Source organism: Aureobasidium melanogenum (assembly GCF_000721775.1).
Source record: "Aureobasidium melanogenum CBS 110374 unplaced genomic scaffold scaffold_4, whole genome shotgun sequence".
Lineage (NCBI taxonomy): Eukaryota > Fungi > Ascomycota > Dothideomycetes > Dothideales > Saccotheciaceae > Aureobasidium > Aureobasidium melanogenum.
This window is the reverse complement of record NW_024470056.1, coordinates 653,813-675,310: the sequence shown is the minus strand read 5'-3', so window position 1 is coordinate 675,310 and position 21,498 is coordinate 653,813. Positions and strand designations below refer to the sequence as shown.

Sequence of the window (21,498 nt, the reverse complement as noted above, 5' to 3'; positions counted from 1 at the left end):
ATCACATGATTGAAGTGTCATGCGGAAAAGGTGTGCCCATCCTCCAATGGAGCTGGCACTCGAATTTGCATGAGATGTGGCTTCGTAAGGAAGTCGTAATTGGTGTTCGCCGCTGCAGAGTTCTCGCGTGGGCGGCTTCCGGCTGTGAATACCCATCGTGCAACATCAACATCACAACCCAATTTTCGCTTGTACAAGCTAGGTGTCTTGTGTGTTTTCATACAGCAAGTTCTTGAACCAGCAAGAGGCATGATTCAGGCCACTGGCGCGACAGGTGCATATGAGCCTGCGGGAAATATGCACACAGCCACGGTTTTGAGCTGGCGAAAAAGTGTGTCGCGCGGCCACTCCGGGCGCGGTCAAAGAGTGGTGATGTGATTCTTGCGATCGAATAGTTACCGAATGACAGCTTCCGTGTTGTAATCTGGAACCCTTATTTGGAGATTGGGGCACAGAGAGACTGGCGAGTAAGAGTAATTGCTATATTGAGGCTGCATACAGTTTAAGCGGCTAGCGGATCCAGTGTCAAGAGAAACGAGCGCTTGCGGCGTGCGGCATTTCACGTTGCAGCAGAAGACAGGCAGCTTATCGCCAGTCATCTGTGACTGTAGAAAAATGATATAGACAGCTGCTCGCCGCCTCTATATGACATAGTACTTTTAGAATACCATCAACGTTTCCCAGCCCAAGGGAATATCGAAGAAACGTCGGACAGATCTGCGGCTAGCACACCGTTGCGAGCCCGCGGTTGAGACACGCGAGCGAAGCCACTGCCGGCCTGCGCCATCCCCACTTTAGCTTTGAGCATCTCGCCTGCTCAGAAGCCCTTTTTCCTTGATCGAACTTGTCCAGTCCGCCTCGTACACGTTGCAAACCTGACCAAAGCTGACATTGCCACTGCTAAAACCGATCAAGACCGCGTCATATCTTCAGTCCTTCTTCTCTGTATCTCTTTTGGATTTCTCGGTCTTGCCGGCGTGGCTGTGCTCGGCATACAAGTTTCCTCTTGGGGTTCACGAAACGTGCTTGCATATACCCTACACGTCGTGCTTCTTCTATTTTCGTTCTTTGTGGAGTCAAAAACTCAAAATCCATCTTTGAATGTGTTTTTTAGCCCCCGATCTTTGGTACATGTTCACCAACATCTGTCGACGATAATTCTAGTACCTACTATGAAGAATCCAAAAAAATCTATCCCATCCGCAACTCTGGCCCCATCTCTGGTATAGGGTACTCTCAATACTTCCATAGACGGGACCTTACGAGGCACAAGATAGCATGGCGACCGAACCACTACCGTCGAACCCTATCCCGGGCTCGGGAATCCAACGTCAAACAAGAAGTCTTAGGAGATCAACAACTCGTTTACCGGTCACAATTCGATCTCCCAAAGAGTGTACTGTTGTCGAACCAACACGACCTCATGCCACAAATCGGAGCCTTCGCCACGTTCCCAAAAGCGAGGCATCTTTGAGTCGTACAGTCACAAACTCTCGCCTACCGTCCAGAAACGTTCTGCCAAGCGTTGTACAGGCACAACCTCCATCGGCCACTCCATCCGTCCGGAGTAGCTCCAGCGAAGCACAGTCTCTAGGCCGCCGATCCGTACGTCCTCCTGCTTTAAACACAAAGACACCATCTTTAGTATCAGGCTCGACTATATCAGTGCCAGATAGCCCCCGATCAGCATTACGTAGGAAGCCTTCTACGATCGATCAATATGCCCTACGCGTCAAGACTGACCCCGAGAGCATGCAAGAACATCGAAACTTGATCAAGACTGTGTACAGTGTGCAGCATGACGATGACCCCTTTCCAGAAGCCATCTTTGGCATGACGCTTCCTTCTACTTCTGGACAAACATCTCTGAAGATCGCCAATCGGATACCGAACTCAGGAACCAGCATCTCCTACTTAAGGACAGACACGAAAGTCTCACGTCCCATGGTCGACATACAGGCACCTTTCTCAGATGCTTCGAGCAGGAATACCGACTCGCCATTTAGCCATCAATCAACACCAACTTCGGCATCCTCACATTCTTCTCTGGCAATATCTGCTTTAGGATCTGCTCGTCACAGAGATAGCTTGGACCTAGCTCGTGCCGCTGCGAAAACACACTTGAGGAAGGACAAGTCTCACAATGCCAGTACCACCTCATCATCACGACAAGAAATCAAGAGGCCTAGTGTGTCTGGCTCTAGAGAACAGATCAAAGACACACAAGAGTCCATCGGACAACGACCGTCATTCTCAAATCCTTTTTCTGCTAAGGTCACACCGGTCCAAGGCAAGAAAGACTCAGCTCTGACAAAGTCGACAAGCAGAAGCAAATCTCACGGAGCACTTGTTGATGATATTCCGCCAGAGTTCGCGCATCTGAACGTCGATCCACCGCTTGATTACTCGATCGGTAGGCTGGTACCTCCTCGACGACCAAGTAGAGACGGCATTGATAGTCTTGGTCTCCCCTTCGACATACCTGTGGTACAGAGCAACCTTTCGCACATTGCGAGAATATCATCTCGAGGGTCAAACGAAGCTGGAGTAGAATCACCACCACTGAGCCCAAAACGAACATTTGGATTCACCTATCGAACTTCTTCTCGTCAGAGCAACAAATCCCAAACGCACACAATATCACCTAGGACGCCTGTTGAACGCTCTGACATGGATTCACCGCTGAGTCGCAACGACTCGCCAATGATCGTGCCGAGCCCCAATACCTTGAGATCCCCTAGGACAGGCATACTGTCCAATGTTCACACCAAGTCATCAACTCCGCCGATCGCGTCTGAGAAGCCAAAGAAAGGACCCGCAGCGGGTACTGGTCATGAGGGTTATGGCAAGTTCGGCTTCAGAGGAAGAGGGAGCAGTATATTTGGCAGGACAAGCCGTTCTTCTAGCAAAGACAGCTCGACCAGTCACTCAGGATTCTCGTTCTTGAGTAGAAAGAAGAGTATGACCGACGAGAGTGAGGACAACTTGGATCAATTCTTGCAAGAAAGACGAGAGCCCATAATCCTTCGAGGAAATGGAAGACCGGGATCAAATTCAGATGAACGAGAGATAGCCAACAGTGCTAAATCTGATCACGTCGATGAAGTCAAACACCACACAGACTCATCAGTTTCAGAAAGAGTCACACCAACAGCCGGCGCTACAAAGCCTGCACTTTCTGAGCTTGGTGGTGAGGGTAAAGAAGGTCATTGGCTGACTTCTCCCACATCAAGGAAAAGCCCGACATTGATGCAACGATTCAAGTCCAAAATCACAAGTCAATCCCCAGACAACGCCTCTGAACATCAGCAAACACATAGTCCGCTACACTTCGACTCCATTGATCAGACCACAGACCTCGATCTCACAGATATAGAGAAGCTTCTCAGTGGCGACACCCATTCTTCACAAACTTCAAAAAGTTCTGAAGGCGATTCGAAAACTGCGAATCCGCTTGTGTCCTACGATCGAAGACACGAAGGTCTTTTGCCGAGCCCGATGGAAATATCATCCACGAAGAGAGAATCATTAGGATCTCCTGTTCTGCTCCAAGCAAAAACGGTAACTCAAGTCAGAGCCCCTCAGCTTGTAGAGATATCCAACACAGCAGGCCCATCATCTCGAGATGACTCGAAAGTCAGACTTCGATCTGTTGGCAGGATTCCAAAAGTTGTGCGAGTCGGTCAGAATCCACGAACTCAACTTTCTCACCAAGACTCTTCGAACCATAATCCGGACAAGAGCCAAGCTGCTGATTCAGTCGCCGACGAATCACGAGAGTTCATTGCGTTTCCTTCAAGGAAAGATTCGGAGCTGTCTTCCACCAGCAGCTCTGGGTTTGGAAGCCCATGCATCACAAGATCATCATTCATCGGGGAAGACGAAGTCTGGAATGAATATGATAACTTGTTGGATGAGGTTTTGCCCCCTAGGGTGAGGGCATCAACTACGTCCTCTGTCGGTGCACCCTTCCAGTATGGCGACATGGTCGACCACAAAGCCACAATTCGCAAGGAGGAGACACCGAAAAGTATTTCGCATCCTGAGGCTAGTAGAAGGGTGTCGAATCTCGACACAAGCCGTCCAAGCACCACTTTCTCGATATCTGATTACCTTGTTGACCAAGACGATGCTGTTTTGGTGGCTCCCACGCCCCCTCGCGAAGCCAGAAGTCCTCAAATCGCACCTGCTCTTCCTGATCGACGCAGTCTGCGAAAACCAGTCTCCAACCAAGAGGCAAGGCCGATCGACAATTTTGTGTCTGCGGAGTTGAGATTTGCAGCACTCATGACGAGTAAATGGCTCTCTTTCGGGCGACTTCTGTTCAGCCCCGCTCATGAGGAAGCGACGACCGGCGACCACACTCGGATCCTCATCGTCGACGGACTCGGGAAAGAGTGGTCTTATAATTGCGCTCTGACCTACCCAAAGTGCCAATTCTACAACCTTGGCCCGGAACCAAATTCATCATCGTGGGAAACGCTGTCCAACCACCATCATGTCAAGCACCCATCAATCTCATCACCATTCCCATTCCCTAACAACTACTTTTCGGCTGTGGTCTTTCGCTTCCCTATCGCCGCCGCAGATGATGCCTACCAGGCATGTTTTAACGAGATCAAACGCACATTGCGTCCATCTGGATACCTCGAGATGTCTGTCTTAGACCTGGACCTTGTCAACATGGGTCACATCGCTCGAAAGACCATCCGCGATCTGAAGATACGCATCCATGAACAAGACAGTCAGGTCAGTCTCTGGTCCAAGGTGACGCATTCCTTACACTTCTCGGCAAGCGCGAATTCGAGAACTTGCGCAAATGTGTCGTTGGCATTCCCGTAGCTGGGCGCATACGAAGGAGTTACGACAGCGGTAGCTCAAGCTCCGGTAGCCAACAAAAAAGAACTTCAGAACAGCCCGAGCCTGAATACCTTCGATTCACCGAATGGATGCAGAGCAGCGGCAACAAAAACAACGAAGAAGACGAACGACATGAAAGACGCAACGACGAAGATATCACAAAAACCGTGGCAAAGATAGGACGCTGGTGGTACTCTTCTTGCTACCCGGACCCTGGCCGGTCGAACACAATTGAGCTTTGGGATACACCAGGTTTGTTGAGAGAGTGCGAGCGTCAGAGGACTAGCTTCAGGCTGCTCTTTTGCTACGCACAGAAGCCAGTCTGTGTTAAAAGGCGCACAGCAAGTGTTTGAGTCAATGAACTCGAAACAAGAACGAATTAAATGAGATGAACAACGAAGACATGGGACAGGAAATTCTTTGCATAGGACATACATACGACACATATCTAATGACAAGAGCTTAGATGAATTCTCTAATGGGGCTCTCTCTGTGGAAGCCACATTCTTTATAAAGATATCATGCATTTCTATAGCTACATTGTGACTACTCTTTGCACACGGGGAGGATGAATGCACTTTCAAGATTAGCATATTCTAGGAATGACATAACTCATCATCTTGCTCGATGCTCCAGACTGTACGCCCACTGTCTGAGTATGCCATCCAGAGTCTTAACACACTTCTCCCAAGTCTCAACGTTACGACCTTGAGTTTTCCACTGCTCCATTTTTGACAACTCAGCCAGGTCGCTCTCAATGTGCGATGTCGTACCGTTGATAGGTGTAATACCAAGTCCCTGAACAAGAGAGTAAAGCGCCACTTCTGCGCTGACACCAACTTGCTTGACAACCACCTTGACAAGCTGGCTATCAAGTAACTCAGGGTTACCCGTCAGTGTCCAGAAACTCTGATACACGATGCTATTGTCGGAGCAAAATTCTCTGAGCGCGATATCCCATCCAGTCGCAGCATAAAATCTGTTCTGGACCACAGTTGGCTTTACAGTGCTGTTGCTCCAGATGTGCTGCAAGATTGGCAGTGAAGTGTTGGAGATACCCAGAGAGTGTACTTTTGTGGGTACGAATGCGGACATTGCATCCCATGCCTCCATCGTCTGCTTTATCGTTGGAAGCGGGCTGTGCAAGACCAGACAATCGATGTAGCTTTCCTCTGCGTTCTCGTTGTGTCGTAGATTATGCAGTGAAGAGGCGACAGAAGCTTTGACCTGTTCTGAAATACTGGTTGATGGGTCGTAGGGCAAGTTGTTGGGGTCCTGGCCGTTGAATGATGTGTACTTGGTTTGTAGATATAGATCTTGACGGGTGAGTTTGCTTGTTGATAAAAATGAATTAACACCGTTGCCGACAAGATGCTCTTGGTAGTGCTTTGGCTGGGCAGCTGTGTCGATGGCGAGGAAGCCTGCTTGAAGGGCTTGTTGCACTAGACTGGCCGTTCGTTCCTTCTTCCAGGCTGTGCCGTAAAGCATTTTTAGTGTGATATTTTTAGGTTTCGACATGGTTCTTCCTGGTTCAACAATGTTGTTTGGAGGGTTTTTAGGAGATGAACGATCATTCGGATGTTGACGTTGATTGACCTCAGGCAGGCGCTGTCGAGGGTGCCACCCTGCTTTACTGGTCGAGCTTGCCATTTTCATGCATCACAGGTGTCGATCTCGAGATGCAGCGTGTATATCAAACAGTGTTTCAACTGCTATGCATCTACATAAGCTTCTTGGCTCGAGGCTTGTGGCTCTTGAGTCTTGACCCTAAGTCAACTATCCCTCAACGTGAATGATTGCGTTGCAAGCTTTGTGTCTATGCTCCCCTGATGAACATCTCTCGAATTTCGCAAGAACTCATCAGGCGATTAATTCCAACGTGGCCAGACCTCATTGCGAGAGTCGGCGGACGGTTCGATATGAACACAACAAGATAAGGGTGGTGAGCAGGACGTGAGATGTTCATGCACGGAAACCCAGCCAAGCGCCTCAGCAAGCCTATTGATTGGATGGCATGCACGAACAACAAGCGCAAGACGTGCCACGCTCGCAATGACGGGCGGCTACACAGCTTACCTCGTTCGCCGCTCATGGTGATATGAACGTGAGGACAAACGTAGATCATGTGTGTATGTTGTACCGCAGTAAACTTGTACAAATCATGTCTCCTCCCGCGCTCTGGGAGGTCAGCATCTCTTCCTACTCCCCTCCTTTCCTTCGGCGCTAGACCACGACGCAGTGCCAGCTTTGATACTCGGCAGGCATTTGTCGTCAAGTCTACCAAGCAATCAAGCACCATTTCTTCATCTTACAAAACCACACTTCATAATGTTGCTTATCGCGCGAAAATGGAGGTCTCGAAAGACCATGCTCTATCTTTTCGCTGCGGAATTTCCCTTTACTGTGGCCGCTCTTGCTCTCTTCGCCATTGCACAACCAAACACCTACCGCACACGGCTCTGGGCAGATGGATACAGCAATGGCTTCAACAGTTCGCCGACTGAGATTCTTTACTCATACGCGAACCATAGGCCGATCAGTCCTCCTCTCGTCTGGAGTCAATTGTGAGTTCGATTGATTCTGTTGTTCCACATTATCATGATCTAACTGCGGACCAGTATCACCGACTACAATGTCGTGATCTCAGTGCTCTCGATGTTCATAATGCTCGTCAAGCCCGTTCTTTTCTTCATGCGTGCTCTTATCCCGATACTCTCTGCCCTGGTCCACATCTTACAGGTCGTCTTGTATGCGTATAGTGCTTATGGCCAAGCTGCACCCGATATGACCGACAAGGGCCATCCGCAAAGAGGCGCGCCATGGTACATTACCAAAAGTTGTAGTGTCGCATCGGACAAGAAAAACATTGGTTACTGTAAGCAAGCGAAAGCTAGCTTTGCTGTGACGCTGTGCCTCTTGTGAGTGTTCCTCATACATGTCAATGTGTCGCAAGAACTGATCGTAGCCGCTAGAATATTGTTTGCCATCACGCTAGCGATCTCACTCCACTCCTGTGTGCCTACCAAAGCAGAGAAGCTTGCTCGAGCAGCCGACGTTGAAGAGACTGAGATACCAGAATACTCACCAGAAACGGCCCGACTGGATGAGCAAGAATGGGAGAAAATGCGGTCGCAGGCAGAATGGGACTACTCACGGGCGCCAGGCACATCGCATGCGTTGAACCCTATGACACCAAGAACAGTGGCATTCCAGACACTTGAGGGATGCAGCTCGACGACGTTCTCGAGTACGCTACCATTCAGAGAGCGGTACGGAGGACCCGATGGACGATAACGTCCCTAATACTTAGCAATTTGTTGATGAAGGTTGAACCCAAGGCAATCTATTCTTGGCCAGGTTTTCACACCGGCTGACATGTCAAGTTGTCGTGTATCCGTAATGAGTCAACTTTGGTAGTTGATGACGTTCAAGCAGGGGTGGAGTTGCGTTGCGTTGATGATGCTTTACAGTTCGTCATCTGTCTCTTCATCATCGTCCACTGCCGGTGGTGGTTTGGAAGAGGGATTAGTAGCAGAAGATTGAGGAAGTGTTTTCGAAGACGACTTTGAAGAAGCTTGGGAAGCAGATGTCAGGTCGTTTCTCTTGGAGAAAGGCAACTGCCTTCTAGGTGGTAGCTCTATCTCAGGAGACTTCTGGGGAGCGGGTTTTGTTCCGTTCGGTGTAAATGTTTCCAGTGCCTTTCCTTTAGCCCCGACAGAGCTTTGAGAACGTGCTTGGGAAAGTGACGGCTGTGACGGCATGGGAGCTGGAGCAAAGCCACCATCACTATCGTCATCTTCTGTATCAAGGTCGGATTTGTCAGATTTCAGGGGTTCATCAAGGTCCTGACGCATGTCATTTTCTTCGTCCATGCGGTTCCCCAGACCCGTCCCCTCAGAACCATCGTCATCTGTTTCGGATTCCTGGATGTTGGCATCAGCCTTACGCTTGCTCGAACGAGAGAGATCAGGTTTGCGGCTAGACGTTCCGGATCTGACTTGCTGGACGTGATCTGCGGTTGTAGGGTCGACGTTGGAATGTGCCAAAAGGCGCTGCTGATCTCGGATCTTGAGCTTCTTGGTGTTTAACAAGGCAGCGAATTTTCTGAGCATCTCATCTTGGTGAGACTTCTTTGCCTTGACCAAGTCATCTAACTGTGCGGTCAAGTCATCTATTGTCTTTTGATGCTCTGCCACGGTAGATTGAAAAGTTGCTAGCTGGTGAGCCAGTCCATCAGCTCGGGATACAGCAAAGCCCGTCCAGTCGTATAGTTGAATGTCTTCATCTTCATCCTTGTCAAGCGTTATTACGCCGAGTCGTTGCTACGGATATCAGTACATATGATGGACAGAGGAGGCTGTAGCGGGCACGTACAGTAATGCCACTAATCTTGTTGCGTATAGTTATGGTAAGTTGAGAGGAAGAGACATTGGCCACAGCTTCTACCCCGGCCAAGGTAGGATCATTTGGAATAGATTGGAACAAGACAGCAGATAGGATAGATTGCCAATGGTCCAGCTGGATCTGCGAGCCAGAAGCCTGCAATTTCTGGATCTGGTTCTGACGTACAGAGGCAACAAAAGGGGACTGGCCGTCAGTAGCAACGAGTTTCAGGTCGAGAGGATCAGAGCCAGATGGTTCGACATTGACGAGGACGAAGTCATTGGCGACGTCAGTCCGCGGCAGTCGTAAGACTTTTGGGTCTGGCAATGATGACATGACGGCAGAGTAAGATTTGATGGCTGAAGTAGGGAAGTGTACAGTAGTAAGCGGATGCCGGGCGGGGACGTTTGTTTAGAGGCGGCGGGATGCAAACAACGACAGCAACGTCGACCTTGCCGCTTTTAACCGTTTGCTGGCGAGCGTTTCGGGAAGCAAACGCGTGCGAGCGAGACGTTTCAGGCAACAGCCGCAGCGACGTGAAGCAGCTTCTCTCGTGGTAGAGGAGGCCTTATGCCGGTGTCAAGTCGCGTGAAATTGATTGATTGTTTACTGAGATTGTGACGTGCGCTTGAATCGCTAGTCTGGCGGAGCTGTCGGGAAGGTAGACCCTTCTTGGCAAGCAGGGCGAGAAAGAGCAAAAAAAGGTGGTGCTTGGGTGCTTGGGTGCTTGGGTGCTTGGGCGGTTGTGCTTTCGGGTGAGGGCAGCTCGGGCGCTCCTGCCCTGGCCTGCATATCTCGACAGCCGTTGCACAGCTTTCCAGCCATCCCGCGTCGTCTGTCTCTTCGCATTCTGCACGCTCGCTGCGTCTTCAATGCAACCCCGTTCCTGCCACTACCTTCATTACTGTCGCCCCCAGCGCCTCGATTGTCTCTCGCTCTCCCATCTCGATCCCCTCGACCCTCCGCCCTCGCCGCCAGCGCCATCGCCCTCGCTCGCTTGCCGATTGACCGCCTGCCATGGCCGCGGCCGACATTGAGAGCTGGGACGACGATGTCGACTTCCAGGGCGATCTCTTCACCAACTCCGTCTCGACCGTCCAAACCCATTTTTCCTCGCGCCTTTCGCTGCGCTCCGAATCCGCTGCCGCCGACGATGACTGGCATGTCATGCTGGCGCCCAACGACGACTCTTCGGCCAACAACGCAATCCAGTCTGCCCGCCTTCACGCAGGCATCCCTATCCCCAACAATGTTCCCCCTTCAGCTCTGATGAGCGGTAAGATCCAGCGTCTGGGAAACGCTCCTTCTCGACGAACACTACCTCCCCGTCAAGACGACGACTGGGCCGATGATCTGGATATCGCCAACGACGCTCCGCTCTCGCTTAAACTGCCCAAGCCTTCCCACCAGGACCACGACGAAGAACACGACGACTTCGATGACTTCACCGAGGGCAGCCTGGGCATACGCTTCGCTGGCACTCGTCGCGATCAGCGCAACAGAAGTTTTTCCGGCTCTCAACTGGGCTCCGCAATGAGCCCTAGTCTCGGCAGCGTCATGACCGAGAGCGAGGACGACATCGGTGGTCTTGAGCTGCCCGAAGGACCTCTCGACTTGGGCAAGATGCTCAAGAAGCGTCAGCAACAGGTTGAGACCCCTTCTACCTCGCGACCCCAGGACGAGGACGACTTTGAGAGTGGCCTTGATATTGGTTCGGGCAATGTCTTCGACCCCAGCAAGCTCACTCTTCATCGCAATATCCAGCAAAGACAGACCAAGTCTTACACCTCGTCGACTCGTGCTCCTACCACGACGCTTACCTTCTCCGAAAAACCTTCTGCCACACGCATCCCTCGGCCTGTCCCTTCGTCTAAGCCAGCCTCTCGCCTCGAACCCGTCTTTGAGCCTGGAGCAACCCTCGTCACGCGCCAGCGTCCTCAGCCCTCTACCTCGGGCTCAAATCTCTTGCGCAACAAGCGTTCTATGCCCGTCCTGCGCGGCCCCCAGCAAAGCGTCAAGCCCGTACCATTCTTACCAGCCGGTTCTTCGGCCCAGTCGCACCACGCTTATGCCAAGCCCCCTTCGCGCACTTCTGCATACCACCTCCGTCGTGAGGCCGAACCTCAACGCAGTCAATCGCCTCCCCCTAGATCCTACTCACGCCTTTCTTCCGGCTATGTACCTGATACGCCCTCGCGCTCTGGTCGTCGCGCAGATCTTGCTCCCGCGGCCCTTGCAAGAGAAGCTGCCTCCAAGCGCACTGTAACGAAGCCTTCTCGCAGACGCAACTTTGGAGATGGAACTGAACTCGATCTCTTCGATGACCTACCCACCTCGTCGACCAAGGAATCCAAGTATCTCAAGCAGCCCTCTGCTAGGGGCGCACCCAAGTCTGTTCGCAACATTCCGAGCAGGATCGATGTTGCCGGATCTACGAAGATCCCCTTACCAGAGCGCATGCAGACTCCCGCTCCGGTGACACCACGCAGCCCCCTACCCATGAAGGGTTTCCAGGACCAGTCCAACACCCCGCGTTATCTTCGCGATACTGCAGCAAGCCGTATTGCACGCGAATCACGCCTCAGGGCTGCAGGAACCGGCCGTCCCAAGAGTGAGGGTCCGCTTATGCCTGTCAGCACCAATTGGAAAGCTCAAATCGCTGCCCGCAGTCCCCATACCAGCCCCAGTGCTTCCAGGATCAAGGCCAAGCGTCCTCAACTCATCGCCCCTAGCACTGCCAATGCCGGCAAGCCAATTGTTGAGAAGGGCATGACCTTCAACCCTCAGACTCTTCGATGGGAGGGTAACGAGAACAGTCTGGCTCCTTTCGAGCTTGGCCCACTCTTGCCAACTCCTACTCCGACCTCCCATGATGCACAACAGACTTCTTACATGACTGCACGTCCCCTGCCGCCCTCGCCTCCAAGACCTGCTCTCATCACCCCTCTCGCGTCCGATTATTCCAACCAAAACATTAAGGTTGTTGGTGGCATGGTCTTCGATCCTCGTCGCATGTGTTGGCTCAAGCTGCGTGCCGGAGATTCCAGGAACAATAGCCCTAGTGTCACCGAGGACGAAGAGGACCCATTTGCTGCCATAGAAGACCTCAAAGACGGCCCCACCTCCGCTCCCGATGGCGTACAAACTGCCGGTGGCGACGAGTGGCTGGTTGGTGAAGAGTTCGACTTGGGTCCCGAATTCATCCGTCGTCAACGCGACGAGGAGCACGTCTGGCGCCGCAGATGCGAATCCTGGTTCCCTGCGGATGGTGGCTGCCGTCAATCGAACGACTCCTGGCGTTGGGCAATTCGCGACATTGCCGGCCAAATGCTTTAACAAGGCATTCACCGCCGCGCTGTAATTACGCATTTCATTTTTAACGACCTTCCTCGTCTGAGGAAAACACTACGATATGATTGATGAGAAAGAAAAAAGCGAATCTTTACGAATCTCATTTTCGTGTCATCGGTTCGGAACAGGAGAACAGCGTTTGTTTTCATTGCTTTCTTTCTGTCTGCTTTGCCTGGAGTTTCCTGGGAAAAGAAACCATGCTGATGATGACTGATGCAACGAACTTTTACGACATGGACATTTGCTTGTTTTTGCTGTTTTATTCACTTCTTTTCTATTCTTCTCGAGGTCCGACAGATGGACCTATAAAACTTTTTGGATACCAATAGATACTTGTTGTAATATGGCTTTTGAGAAAGAAATACCCCAATCAGAAACCTCAATACCTCCCCGTGTGCTAAAGTATGTGATACGTGTGCTGTAAAAATGCACGATACTAACAAGAATTAGAACAGTGTCCACTGAGAAGCGACTAATAATGGACTCTCTGTGGACATGCCCATGTTCGCAAAAAACACTGTGCCTTTTTATAGCGTAATGCTGCTCTCTGCGTGTAGTTGGAGAACGATGGATTTGATTAGGGCAAAAACTTTGGCATACGGGAAGGCAGTACTATGTGTCTACAAGGGAGTTCTGAGCCTGCGCCTATTCAGCGCTTTGTTCCACCAGATAGAAAAGGTGTTGCAATAATGTTCAGTGTGCTCAAGACATGGTCATCAAGTGATATGAGTGTCTATCATTGAGTGAGAAGGCTTATTGGACGACTCTGTCAGTCTTCACAAGCATGTGCTATTTGACACTGCTCTGCATGGCCAGAACATCAAGGGCTGGTAGTGCCTCATGATAGCAAATCCGGGCTGCAGAAGATTGCGGGAAACATCAAGAACATAAGAGACCGGGAAAATGAGCAAGTTAGATGTACAATTCTGCTAGCAAGGTATTTACTCTTTCTCTTGTCTTCTAGCAAGGTAGCTACTCTCCGTCTTTTCTTCTAGCAAAAAAAAAAAAAAACAGCTCTCCTACTCAGTCTCCGGTTCTATGGTGTGGCTGGACCCTCGGCCACAACCTTGATGACATTGTCCAGCCAGATGGTCTGATGGATGTCTTGAACAGCCAACTGCCATTCGCCCTCGCTGGATACAATGGTCAGACCAGACGAAGTGAGGACTTTGATGGTGAAGTGCTCGAGGATGCTGGCTGCAATATCTGGCGGAGGGTGGACGATCTGCAGGGCGCTACACCAGTTGCTCAACAGTGTGTCAAGTAGCCACTGCCAACTGAACTCCTCTTCCATGACGAAGGATATGCGGTCTCGCACAAGTTGGCCGGACTCAGGGGCGAGGAGGTAGATGTGGTAAGCCGGGGTAGAATCCAGACGCGAGTCGTATGGTTCTGCGTGGCCATCGTGAGCAGGGTTGGAGACACCGTCCTGATCCTGAGCCGACTGATGGATCTGAGGATCAGTGGGGTCTTGCGAGTTCTTGTCCTGCTTGCCGCCTTTGCGTGTCTCAATAGCGTACTGTCTCTGGCGCTCGTTGGTAACCATGCGACGCAGGAGCGGAGTGCAAAGAGCAATAATACGATCCCTGTCGCGCGGCCAGACGTAGCGTCGTGGCTGAGGTGGAGCATTGGCTTCTCCATCGTTCGGTGGAGGTGCGTTCTCTCCAAAGTACTTCTCTCCCCAACCCTCAGCCTCGAGAAACTCGCGCACACACTGATACATCCTAGCCTTGACCATTTCGTTGTCACCTCTTCCTCTATTGCCTACACAGGCCTGTCGATCAGGATAGTCCGAGTTGAGCATGTACTGTTTCGCAGCGGCCTGCAGGTACAGAAAGTTCTCCGGAGAAAGTTCGAGTGATGTGAAGAGTTTGGACATGGGAGGACGAGTGTACTTCTTGGAAGAATCTGAGGCGGGTCGAAACAGAGCGGCCGCAGAGTGGACGCCAGCAGCTCGAGCATCGAGGTGTGGAGAGTGGTGGCGGTTGTCTTCGGAATGTCTTTGGCGCTTGGAGGATTCAGTTGCAGAAGCGGGATCGTCGTTGTCGAGAGAGCTAGAGCGCTTGCGCTTTGAAGTTGACAGTCTGGCAGAGGGGTCGCGCAGCAGAGAAGCTAGATCTTGGTCTGACTGTGCAAATTGAAGTTGTTGATTGCGCTGGCGGATCTGTTCTTGGGCGGCAGCACTGGTAGCAGCCTCAACGAGACCTTGAAGCTGGGCGTGATCTTCGACATCCTGGTCCGCGGCTAGCTGCTGAGCATGATGATATTCCGAGTTGGGTTCCGGGTACATAGATGGCTGAGGGACTGAGGCCGTGTAGTCCAGTATGCCTTGGGCAAGGCGCATCTCGTCCGAGACTGGTTGATCATGCGCCTGGACAGGTTGATAGTATGGGCCGTTCGAGGGCATGTTGATTCGTCTCGAGAATGACCGTCTCAGAGATGAGGCAGATTTTGAAGACTCCTAGTGAAGGTCAGCGTCACCTTGGCTATGTCGAGATTCGTGGCGAGCGTCGTCATCATGTTGGCGTTACAGAACAGTGAAGCGGTGCAGGAAGTGAAGATGAGACTCGCGGCCGAGGGGTGGACTCACTGTACTTCGTAGTTTGGTCGGCGACCAGTCAAGTTTGTCTTCTGCGCAAACACGTCAAACAGCCACTGAACGACCTCAGGCTCCATCTGCTGCCCTCCAGAGCTCGACGATCACGTGTCTGAGCAAAAGTCTTGGCACAGTCAAGTTACGCGCCCAGACGAGGAAGGCGCAAACAGCAGAGTGAGCTAGACGCAGGCAGGCGCGACCACTCCATCCCTTTCCTCACACGCTTTGCGACTTCCATCGCATCATCCCTTCCTTGTTTTCTTCCATTGACCTTATCCATTCCACTTCTCCTTCTGCAACTTGACTCCACTAATCGCAAAAATGGAATACGAGAACCGCGACTACGACGGTATCTACTTCTGACTCGCTCCATCCCATTGCATCACTCGACTAACTCGCTCTAGACGAGCCTCAATACCCTCGTGAGCGCTCGCGCTCCCCTCGTCCCGACCGTGATGGCGACAGCAGACTCCGTAGCGCTTCCCCCGCCGCTGCCCGTGATGACCGGTACGTCACCAAACACTCCAACCAGCCATCCATACATGTCATTGACAACCAACCCAGCTCCGCCCCAGTCCGTGAAGATGAGGAAGAGGCTGCCAACCCTGGCTCCAACCTTTTCGTTACCGGTATCCACCCTCGTCTGACCGAGGAGGAGGTTCGCCGTCTCTTCGAGAAGTACGGTGATGTCGACACTTGCAGCATCATGCGCGACCCTCACACCCGTGAGTCGCGTGGATTTGGTTTCGTCAACATGGCCACTGGCGAGCAGGCCGATGCTGCCAAGTCTGGTCTCCAGGGCGAGGTCTACGAGGGCCGTACTCTGAGCATTGAGAAGGCCCGTCGCTCCAGACCCAGAACCCCTACCCCCGGCAAGTACTTTGGCCCTCCCAAGAGAAGTACGCAAATGACCCTCGACCACACATGATTTCCAACTGACTTGCCTTTAGCTGACGATCGCCGTCCCCCTGGTCGCTTTGGTGGTGACCGCTACAACGACCGCCGCGGCTTCGGCAGACGTGATGACTACGGTGGCAGATCTGGTGGACGCTACGGCGGTGGCGATCGCTACGGCGATGACCGCTATGGTGGTGGCCGTGACTACGATCGCTACGAGGACCGCGGCTACAGCCGTCGCGACCGTGATGACTACGGCGGTGGCTCTCGTGGATACGGCGGACGTGAAGACCGCTACGCTGGACGCGGTGGTGCTTCTGGAGGTGACGATGACAGACGCGGCGGATATGGCTACGACCGTGGCAGTGCCCGCGCTGATGCTCCTTCTAGCTATGCTGACCCTGCCGCTCCCGCTGCCGACGCTGCTGCTTCTGGTGGCCGTCGTGCTTATGGCGAGGAGCGCGGTGCTGACAGGTACGACCGTCGCTGAAGCGCTACTAATGACCAGGGGGAATTCAAAAAGCACTCTTTGACATGACGGCCCAACGGTTTTATCTTGCCCAACCATCATCATGTACTCTTCACCTTTCTCGTCATCTTTGCCGCTCTTCCACGCTATTCACGGTTCGTTCGGGGCGCATCAGCAGATTAATTTCACGGGTCTTTTCGGCATCAGCTCGTCGTGCGTCAAACAAAGAATCAGAAATCTTGAGACGTGCTTCTGCAACTATTTTGGCGACACGACCCAGAGACACTCGCGCGTTATACAGCTTTACGATTCTCGAGCATCTTTTCCGGTGGATTTCCTAGTTCGCAGTCCGCCTTTTTTTCCAATACAGTTACACATCCCGTGGTGCGGTTCCATCAAATTGCTTCAACTAATTGAGCAATTCAACATTGTAACGTGCGACACTTCATAACTACTGTCAGCTCGCGGCGTTTTCCATCGCCACGTCGCTCGACCTTGGCTCTTGAGTCTTAAAATCGCCAAATCGATTCTTCTGTGAACACCATGCTGAGCGCCTTCCTTGTTCGCCTGATCTTCTTAACAAGGAACGCACGACAACCAGCCAGAATCGCTGCCACGACTCTCGGGATCAGGTGGGTTGACGCTAAAGTGAGAGCTGACTGCTGACAGGTCTTGGTTCTTTTCATCGTGAGACGCTGCTGGCTGCTATTGCCGAGTCGACGTCGAAGTCTCACAGGTGAGCTCTGCATGCCTTTGTCATCTCAGCTGCTCGACAACAGATGATGATGCTCGATGCAAAGCACAAGTCTGTTGTACTAGAGTGGGAGGCAACATTCCTTGTAATTTCGGAGTGGGCAATGAGACACGACGAAGACAGGCATGAACACCTGCAAGCTTTACGGTAAGCTTTAGAAGCAGTAGAATCAAGTAGTCAAAAGTTCTTCGTTCAATGACATTAGTGGTGTTTGTTCGTTATCATGCTATGCTATGCTGCGCTGTTGTTCAGAACCGAAAGAAAGTGTCGTCAAATGTTGCTTGAATCAGCTCGATGATGGATTGGAATCGTGCTCGGCTGCCCTTTGCACATTCTTCTGCTTTTTCGCCCTCTCTTCGGCAGCTCTAGCCATGGCTTCGCGTCGAGTAAGAGGCTCAGCGGAGTTTTGACTGGTCGAAGTTGTTGCACCAAGAATGTATGAACCTCCCTCCCAACCGCCAGCGTCACAGTGATCATCATCGTCAACGTAGTCATCGCCAGGGTTGTAGAACTCCTCTTGCCCAAGTGAATGACCACCTCTTGACCAATCATTCTTCTCAACTTCCTTCTCAATCTGGTTCCAAAGAGCATGGAACTCTGCATTGTGTGGGCCGACCACGTTGTGTGCAAGCTCATGGCACAAGGTCTTTCTGATAACCTTGTAGTCTCTGTATCCGTCGTATGCATCCGTCCTCAGACGCAACTCGATAACTTCTCCTCGGTTTCTGTTCAGACCCAGCGTCCGTGATTCATGCGTTGTGTGCTCGGCAGGATCCATCTCGGTCAGCAAACCAACACTGAACTTGTGTTTGCGCATTGCAGCTTTGATGCCAGGGTCATCGCGCAAACGCTCCAGGAACCGCAACGACTTTTCTGGATGGTGCAGGTGTGGTAGCGGTCGAAGTGTGGCGAACGTGTATGTTGCTTCTTCGGTCACAGTCTTCCAGTCGCGATAGCGGTTTGCTTGGACTTTGCGACCGGCATTGAGGGCGGCTCGGCGGGCTTGTTGCTTTTGCTTCAAGGATGCGATTGCAGTCTCGACATCGGTGACTTCTTGGGCAGTGCTGCCCAGCAGTGTGATCTTTGCCTTCTGGGGTAGGGAGTCAAGGCGCAGAGTCGGGTCTTTGAAAGGCGGACGAAGGAGACCAGGTTTCGGCGAGATCAGGAACTTTTGATTCGAAGGAGGGATTTGTAGGTCTTCGGCAACGAGAGCGGAGAGGTCGTTGATAGTGGCGTCTGTGGAGAGGGTGAGGGCTATAAGTTGACCGTGATATTGCACGCTTAGGGTGAGGCTGTCTTGTTCTTGTTCTGGTGACAGCTCAGGCGAGGGGATACGCTCGACTGCTTCTGTCATGATTCACGATGGACACAAGGGACGAAGACCAGACTGCGTGAGGAATGTTGGTTCGTAGTTTGATATCAACTGGCTCGTGACAAAGACGTCGTCGCCTTCGAGTGTTTCGCGCGGCTTCGATGCTGATTAATCGCGTCATCGAGCGCGACCCTGAGAACGCACCGCCACAAGCGTGTGGCTGGGTCGCAACGCTTGCATGTGAAAGAAAGCATCCCTTGCCGATCTGACCATATTATACTTCCGAAGTGTTACCAGAGCTCCCAGGGTATCTCATCTTTTCCCAGCCGTGAAATAACGCCGCCGTCCTGAACAAATCCTCCCATCAATCGTGACACGCATCATCGTCGTACCATTTCATCAGATGCAAAAGCTTTTCAGGCGCCCATCGTGTTGGGTCCCGCCTTGGTGGGACGACCTCTTCCGAGCACGGCCATGACGGCCAAGGCTGTTGTAACGGCAAACAAGACCCCTGCATAACACTGTCAACAAAGCGCCTTTGAAACTTGCAAAGGGGTCAGACTCACACTCAAAAGCAGCAAAGACAGTTGCGGCCTTAGCAGAACTGCAAGCTTTTCCAGCACAGGTGATGAGGTCGCTCAGGTAGACTGCAGCAGCGATGAATCCGGCGAACCAGAAGAGCATTGTCAAGCTCTCGACACCGCAGATGATCCATGGGTGAGCGAAGCGTTCGAGCTTCCATGATGTGAGGCTGAGGTAGATCAAGGCGAGGAGCGTCCAGACAGAACTAAACACGAGGAAGTTGATCGAAGATGGTGAGCCATTGTGGAAAGCGCTTGTGACTGCGCAAGTGTCAGCAGAACGATACAATAGCTGCTTGGGAAAGAAGCGCGCTCACCATAGGCACTTGTTGCAAGGACGATGATTGCGATGATGACTTGCGCAATGCGAATTGGAAAAACGAAGTTCATGTTGATGAGTTGTAGATGGAAATGTTAGAGGCGCAATCGAGGACGAATATAATGAATGAGGTGAGATGTTTGTTTGCGCAGCAAGCGAGAAACTGGGAAAGAGACAAAGAGGTTGTTCGAAGAATTATATAGTCAGGGTAGGAACTACGCGCCACGCCACCAAGGAATGTGCAAGGAGACAAGAACTTTCAAAACAGGCTTGAGACGCCCAGTGACGATGGGCATGACTGTGGAGTTCACCGGCGCGACTCCTATCCAGACAAATGGTCTTATGACATGGTTTCAAGGATTGGTTGGCAAAGGACGCGTGAAACAGCACAGCAGTTGAAGAGGCACCACAATTAGCAATCGACGTGCCGATCCGCGAGACGTGAAAGCAGGCTCGAAGAAAGCTTAATTCATAAGGAGAGGCACTTCTCCTTTTGCTTCCCCCGTTGCTGGCCTAGATCCCATGTCTGGGATGCACATGTCAAGGAGCATAAAGATTCACAAGGACGATGAGTCGTTCGCTTGACACTTTTGCGGGTCGGCTCGGTCAAGCGAGCAAAAGAGACTTTGAACAAGAAAAAACACCTTGGTGTGGAGAGATGAACCTTGGAAGGCTCCTCTGCCTGCCTGACTGTCTGCCTGCCGACCTGCATTCGCCTCGTATTGCCAGCAAGCACACCCCTCACGACAAGCCGGTCGCAAGGAACTGCCCACTAAGACATCTGTCTGTTATTCAGGTCTCTGCCTATGCCCATATTGTTCATGGCGGGCGAGGAGCTGTCATAATATCAACGCAAACGGAACCCGAGAAAATCCGGGGTGGTGCCCCTCAGATGCGTTGCCAATAATCCGTTTCTGCCCGCACTCGGTGGTAATCCTTCGCTCATACATGACTGACCTTGCGCCCGGGAGAACACTACACTTACTTCCTGCTACTGTAAGTCTCGCTGCACAAGAGACGTTGTCGTCGACGCAGGACACAACGGGCGCGCAGTCGTGCCTGTCTACATCGCCTACAGTATCTACCTTGCCGACACCCCAGATTTCATAGCCGCAGGTCGGGAAACAATCACACCCTCGCAAAACTCCACTAGCCCTCGCGCAAACCAAGCCAAAGAGCAGACATGACCTGAGGGTCTGAACATGCCAGCCATGAGCAGTAACCGTCCCTTCTTCTCCAATTTCTGGGCCACTTTCCGTGCCCACTCCGCCGCACTGCCCAAGTCAAATCCGTCCATATCGACGACTTCCTCGGCCGCTGCAGCAGTCGGTACTTCACACTCTCAAACCGTCTGGTCTTCGACTTCGACGACAAATCCTTCCCAATCTTCTTCTAATGCCGCTTCGGCGCCTCGTGCTATCAATTCCAAGTCGGCTAATTCCAACCAACCCACCACCACTCCTGTGCAGCCAACACCACTGCATCCAGCTTTATCTCCTCTCCAGCACAATGTTTCGCCGCTCACCCATGGTCCGAGGTCCCCTCCTTCGCCCGGCTTGGGCGTGAACTCGGCCGGCATGCCAGTATATGGCCCTCCAAACCGTCCACCACCCAGCTATCCCACAGCCTCAGAGGCTCGACGAAACCGCAGAGGCTCTGACAGCAGCTCCGAAGGTGGCATGGGGTATAGAGATGTTCTTGGAGCCGAGAAGTGGTACATTGGCGGCAGGACTGCTGCAGGCGAAGAGAGATTCTACAAGCTCAGCATGGTACGCCGTGACACGAGTGCTGATCGCCTCAGCGCTGACAGGCTGAGCCTCTGATGCATACCTTTTACCCAAACCCATTTCCTTCACATTCAGCGTTCGTTTGCCTTGGTTTTTCGTTCCTTGGAGTTTTGGCATGGGATTTTGGCGTTCAAGGACGGCCTCTCACCACAGGCAAATCAGATCAGGTGTGCAGCTCTGCTTTTTCCA

General features: G+C 52.1%; 10 protein-coding genes across 10 annotated transcripts; 5 read left to right on the top strand and 5 right to left on the bottom strand.

Moving 5' to 3' along the window:
• Positions 1 to 1,278: 1,278 nt before the first annotated feature.
• M437DRAFT_82255 (uncharacterized protein) lies at positions 1,279 to 5,213 on the top strand (the record flags this gene model as incomplete). Its single annotated transcript, XM_041027715.1, has 2 exons — positions 1,279 to 4,749; positions 4,797 to 5,213. 2 exons carry the CDS (start codon positions 1,279 to 1,281, stop codon positions 5,211 to 5,213), a joined length of 3,888 nt encoding a protein of 1,295 aa, XP_040882305.1.
• A 262-nt stretch (positions 5,214 to 5,475) lies between these two features.
• Positions 5,476 to 6,378, bottom strand: M437DRAFT_82254 (aldo-keto reductase; the record flags this gene model as incomplete). Its single annotated transcript, XM_041027714.1, has 1 exon — positions 5,476 to 6,378. The coding sequence occupies one exon, from the start codon at positions 6,376 to 6,378 to the stop codon at positions 5,476 to 5,478; it is 903 nt and encodes a 300-aa protein (XP_040882304.1).
• Positions 6,379 to 7,188: 810 nt separating this feature from the next.
• Positions 7,189 to 8,154, top strand: M437DRAFT_42717 (uncharacterized protein; the record flags this gene model as incomplete). The annotated part of the gene is made up of 3 exons (XM_041020621.1): positions 7,189 to 7,424; positions 7,479 to 7,778; positions 7,833 to 8,154. 3 exons carry the CDS (start codon positions 7,189 to 7,191, stop codon positions 8,152 to 8,154), a joined length of 858 nt encoding a protein of 285 aa, XP_040882303.1.
• A 170-nt stretch (positions 8,155 to 8,324) lies between these two features.
• On the bottom strand, positions 8,325 to 9,579 carry M437DRAFT_43102 (uncharacterized protein; the record flags this gene model as incomplete). The annotated part of the gene is made up of 2 exons (XM_041020682.1): positions 8,325 to 9,182; positions 9,235 to 9,579. The coding sequence occupies 2 exons, from the start codon at positions 9,577 to 9,579 to the stop codon at positions 8,325 to 8,327; spliced, it is 1,203 nt and encodes a 400-aa protein (XP_040882302.1).
• A 681-nt stretch (positions 9,580 to 10,260) lies between these two features.
• On the top strand, positions 10,261 to 12,579 carry M437DRAFT_63902 (uncharacterized protein; the record flags this gene model as incomplete). The annotated part of the gene is made up of 1 exon (XM_041024327.1): positions 10,261 to 12,579. The coding sequence occupies one exon, from the start codon at positions 10,261 to 10,263 to the stop codon at positions 12,577 to 12,579; it is 2,319 nt and encodes a 772-aa protein (XP_040882301.1).
• Positions 12,580 to 13,630: 1,051 nt separating this feature from the next.
• M437DRAFT_42214 (uncharacterized protein) lies at positions 13,631 to 15,001 on the bottom strand (the record flags this gene model as incomplete). Its single annotated transcript, XM_041020525.1, has 1 exon — positions 13,631 to 15,001. One exon carries the CDS (start codon positions 14,999 to 15,001, stop codon positions 13,631 to 13,633), a length of 1,371 nt encoding a protein of 456 aa, XP_040882300.1.
• A 799-nt stretch (positions 15,002 to 15,800) lies between these two features.
• M437DRAFT_43099 (putative transformer-SR ribonucleoprotein) lies at positions 15,801 to 16,118 on the top strand (the record flags this gene model as incomplete). Its single annotated transcript, XM_041020680.1, has 1 exon — positions 15,801 to 16,118. A coding segment is annotated over one exon (318 nt), but the record flags the coding sequence as incomplete, so codon positions are not given.
• Positions 16,119 to 17,596: 1,478 nt separating this feature from the next.
• Positions 17,597 to 18,664, bottom strand: M437DRAFT_41994 (WLM-domain-containing protein; the record flags this gene model as incomplete). Its single annotated transcript, XM_041020486.1, has 1 exon — positions 17,597 to 18,664. The coding sequence occupies one exon, from the start codon at positions 18,662 to 18,664 to the stop codon at positions 17,597 to 17,599; it is 1,068 nt and encodes a 355-aa protein (XP_040882298.1).
• A 606-nt stretch (positions 18,665 to 19,270) lies between these two features.
• On the bottom strand, positions 19,271 to 19,593 carry M437DRAFT_14992 (uncharacterized protein; the record flags this gene model as incomplete). Its single annotated transcript, XM_041018788.1, has 2 exons — positions 19,271 to 19,464; positions 19,521 to 19,593. Coding segments are annotated over 2 exons (267 nt in total), but the record flags the coding sequence as incomplete, so codon positions are not given.
• Positions 19,594 to 20,733: 1,140 nt separating this feature from the next.
• Positions 20,734 to 21,345, top strand: M437DRAFT_42529 (uncharacterized protein; the record flags this gene model as incomplete). The annotated part of the gene is made up of 2 exons (XM_041020596.1): positions 20,734 to 20,985; positions 21,157 to 21,345. The coding sequence occupies 2 exons, from the start codon at positions 20,734 to 20,736 to the stop codon at positions 21,343 to 21,345; spliced, it is 441 nt and encodes a 146-aa protein (XP_040882296.1).
• Between the last annotated feature and the right edge of the window lie 153 nt (positions 21,346 to 21,498).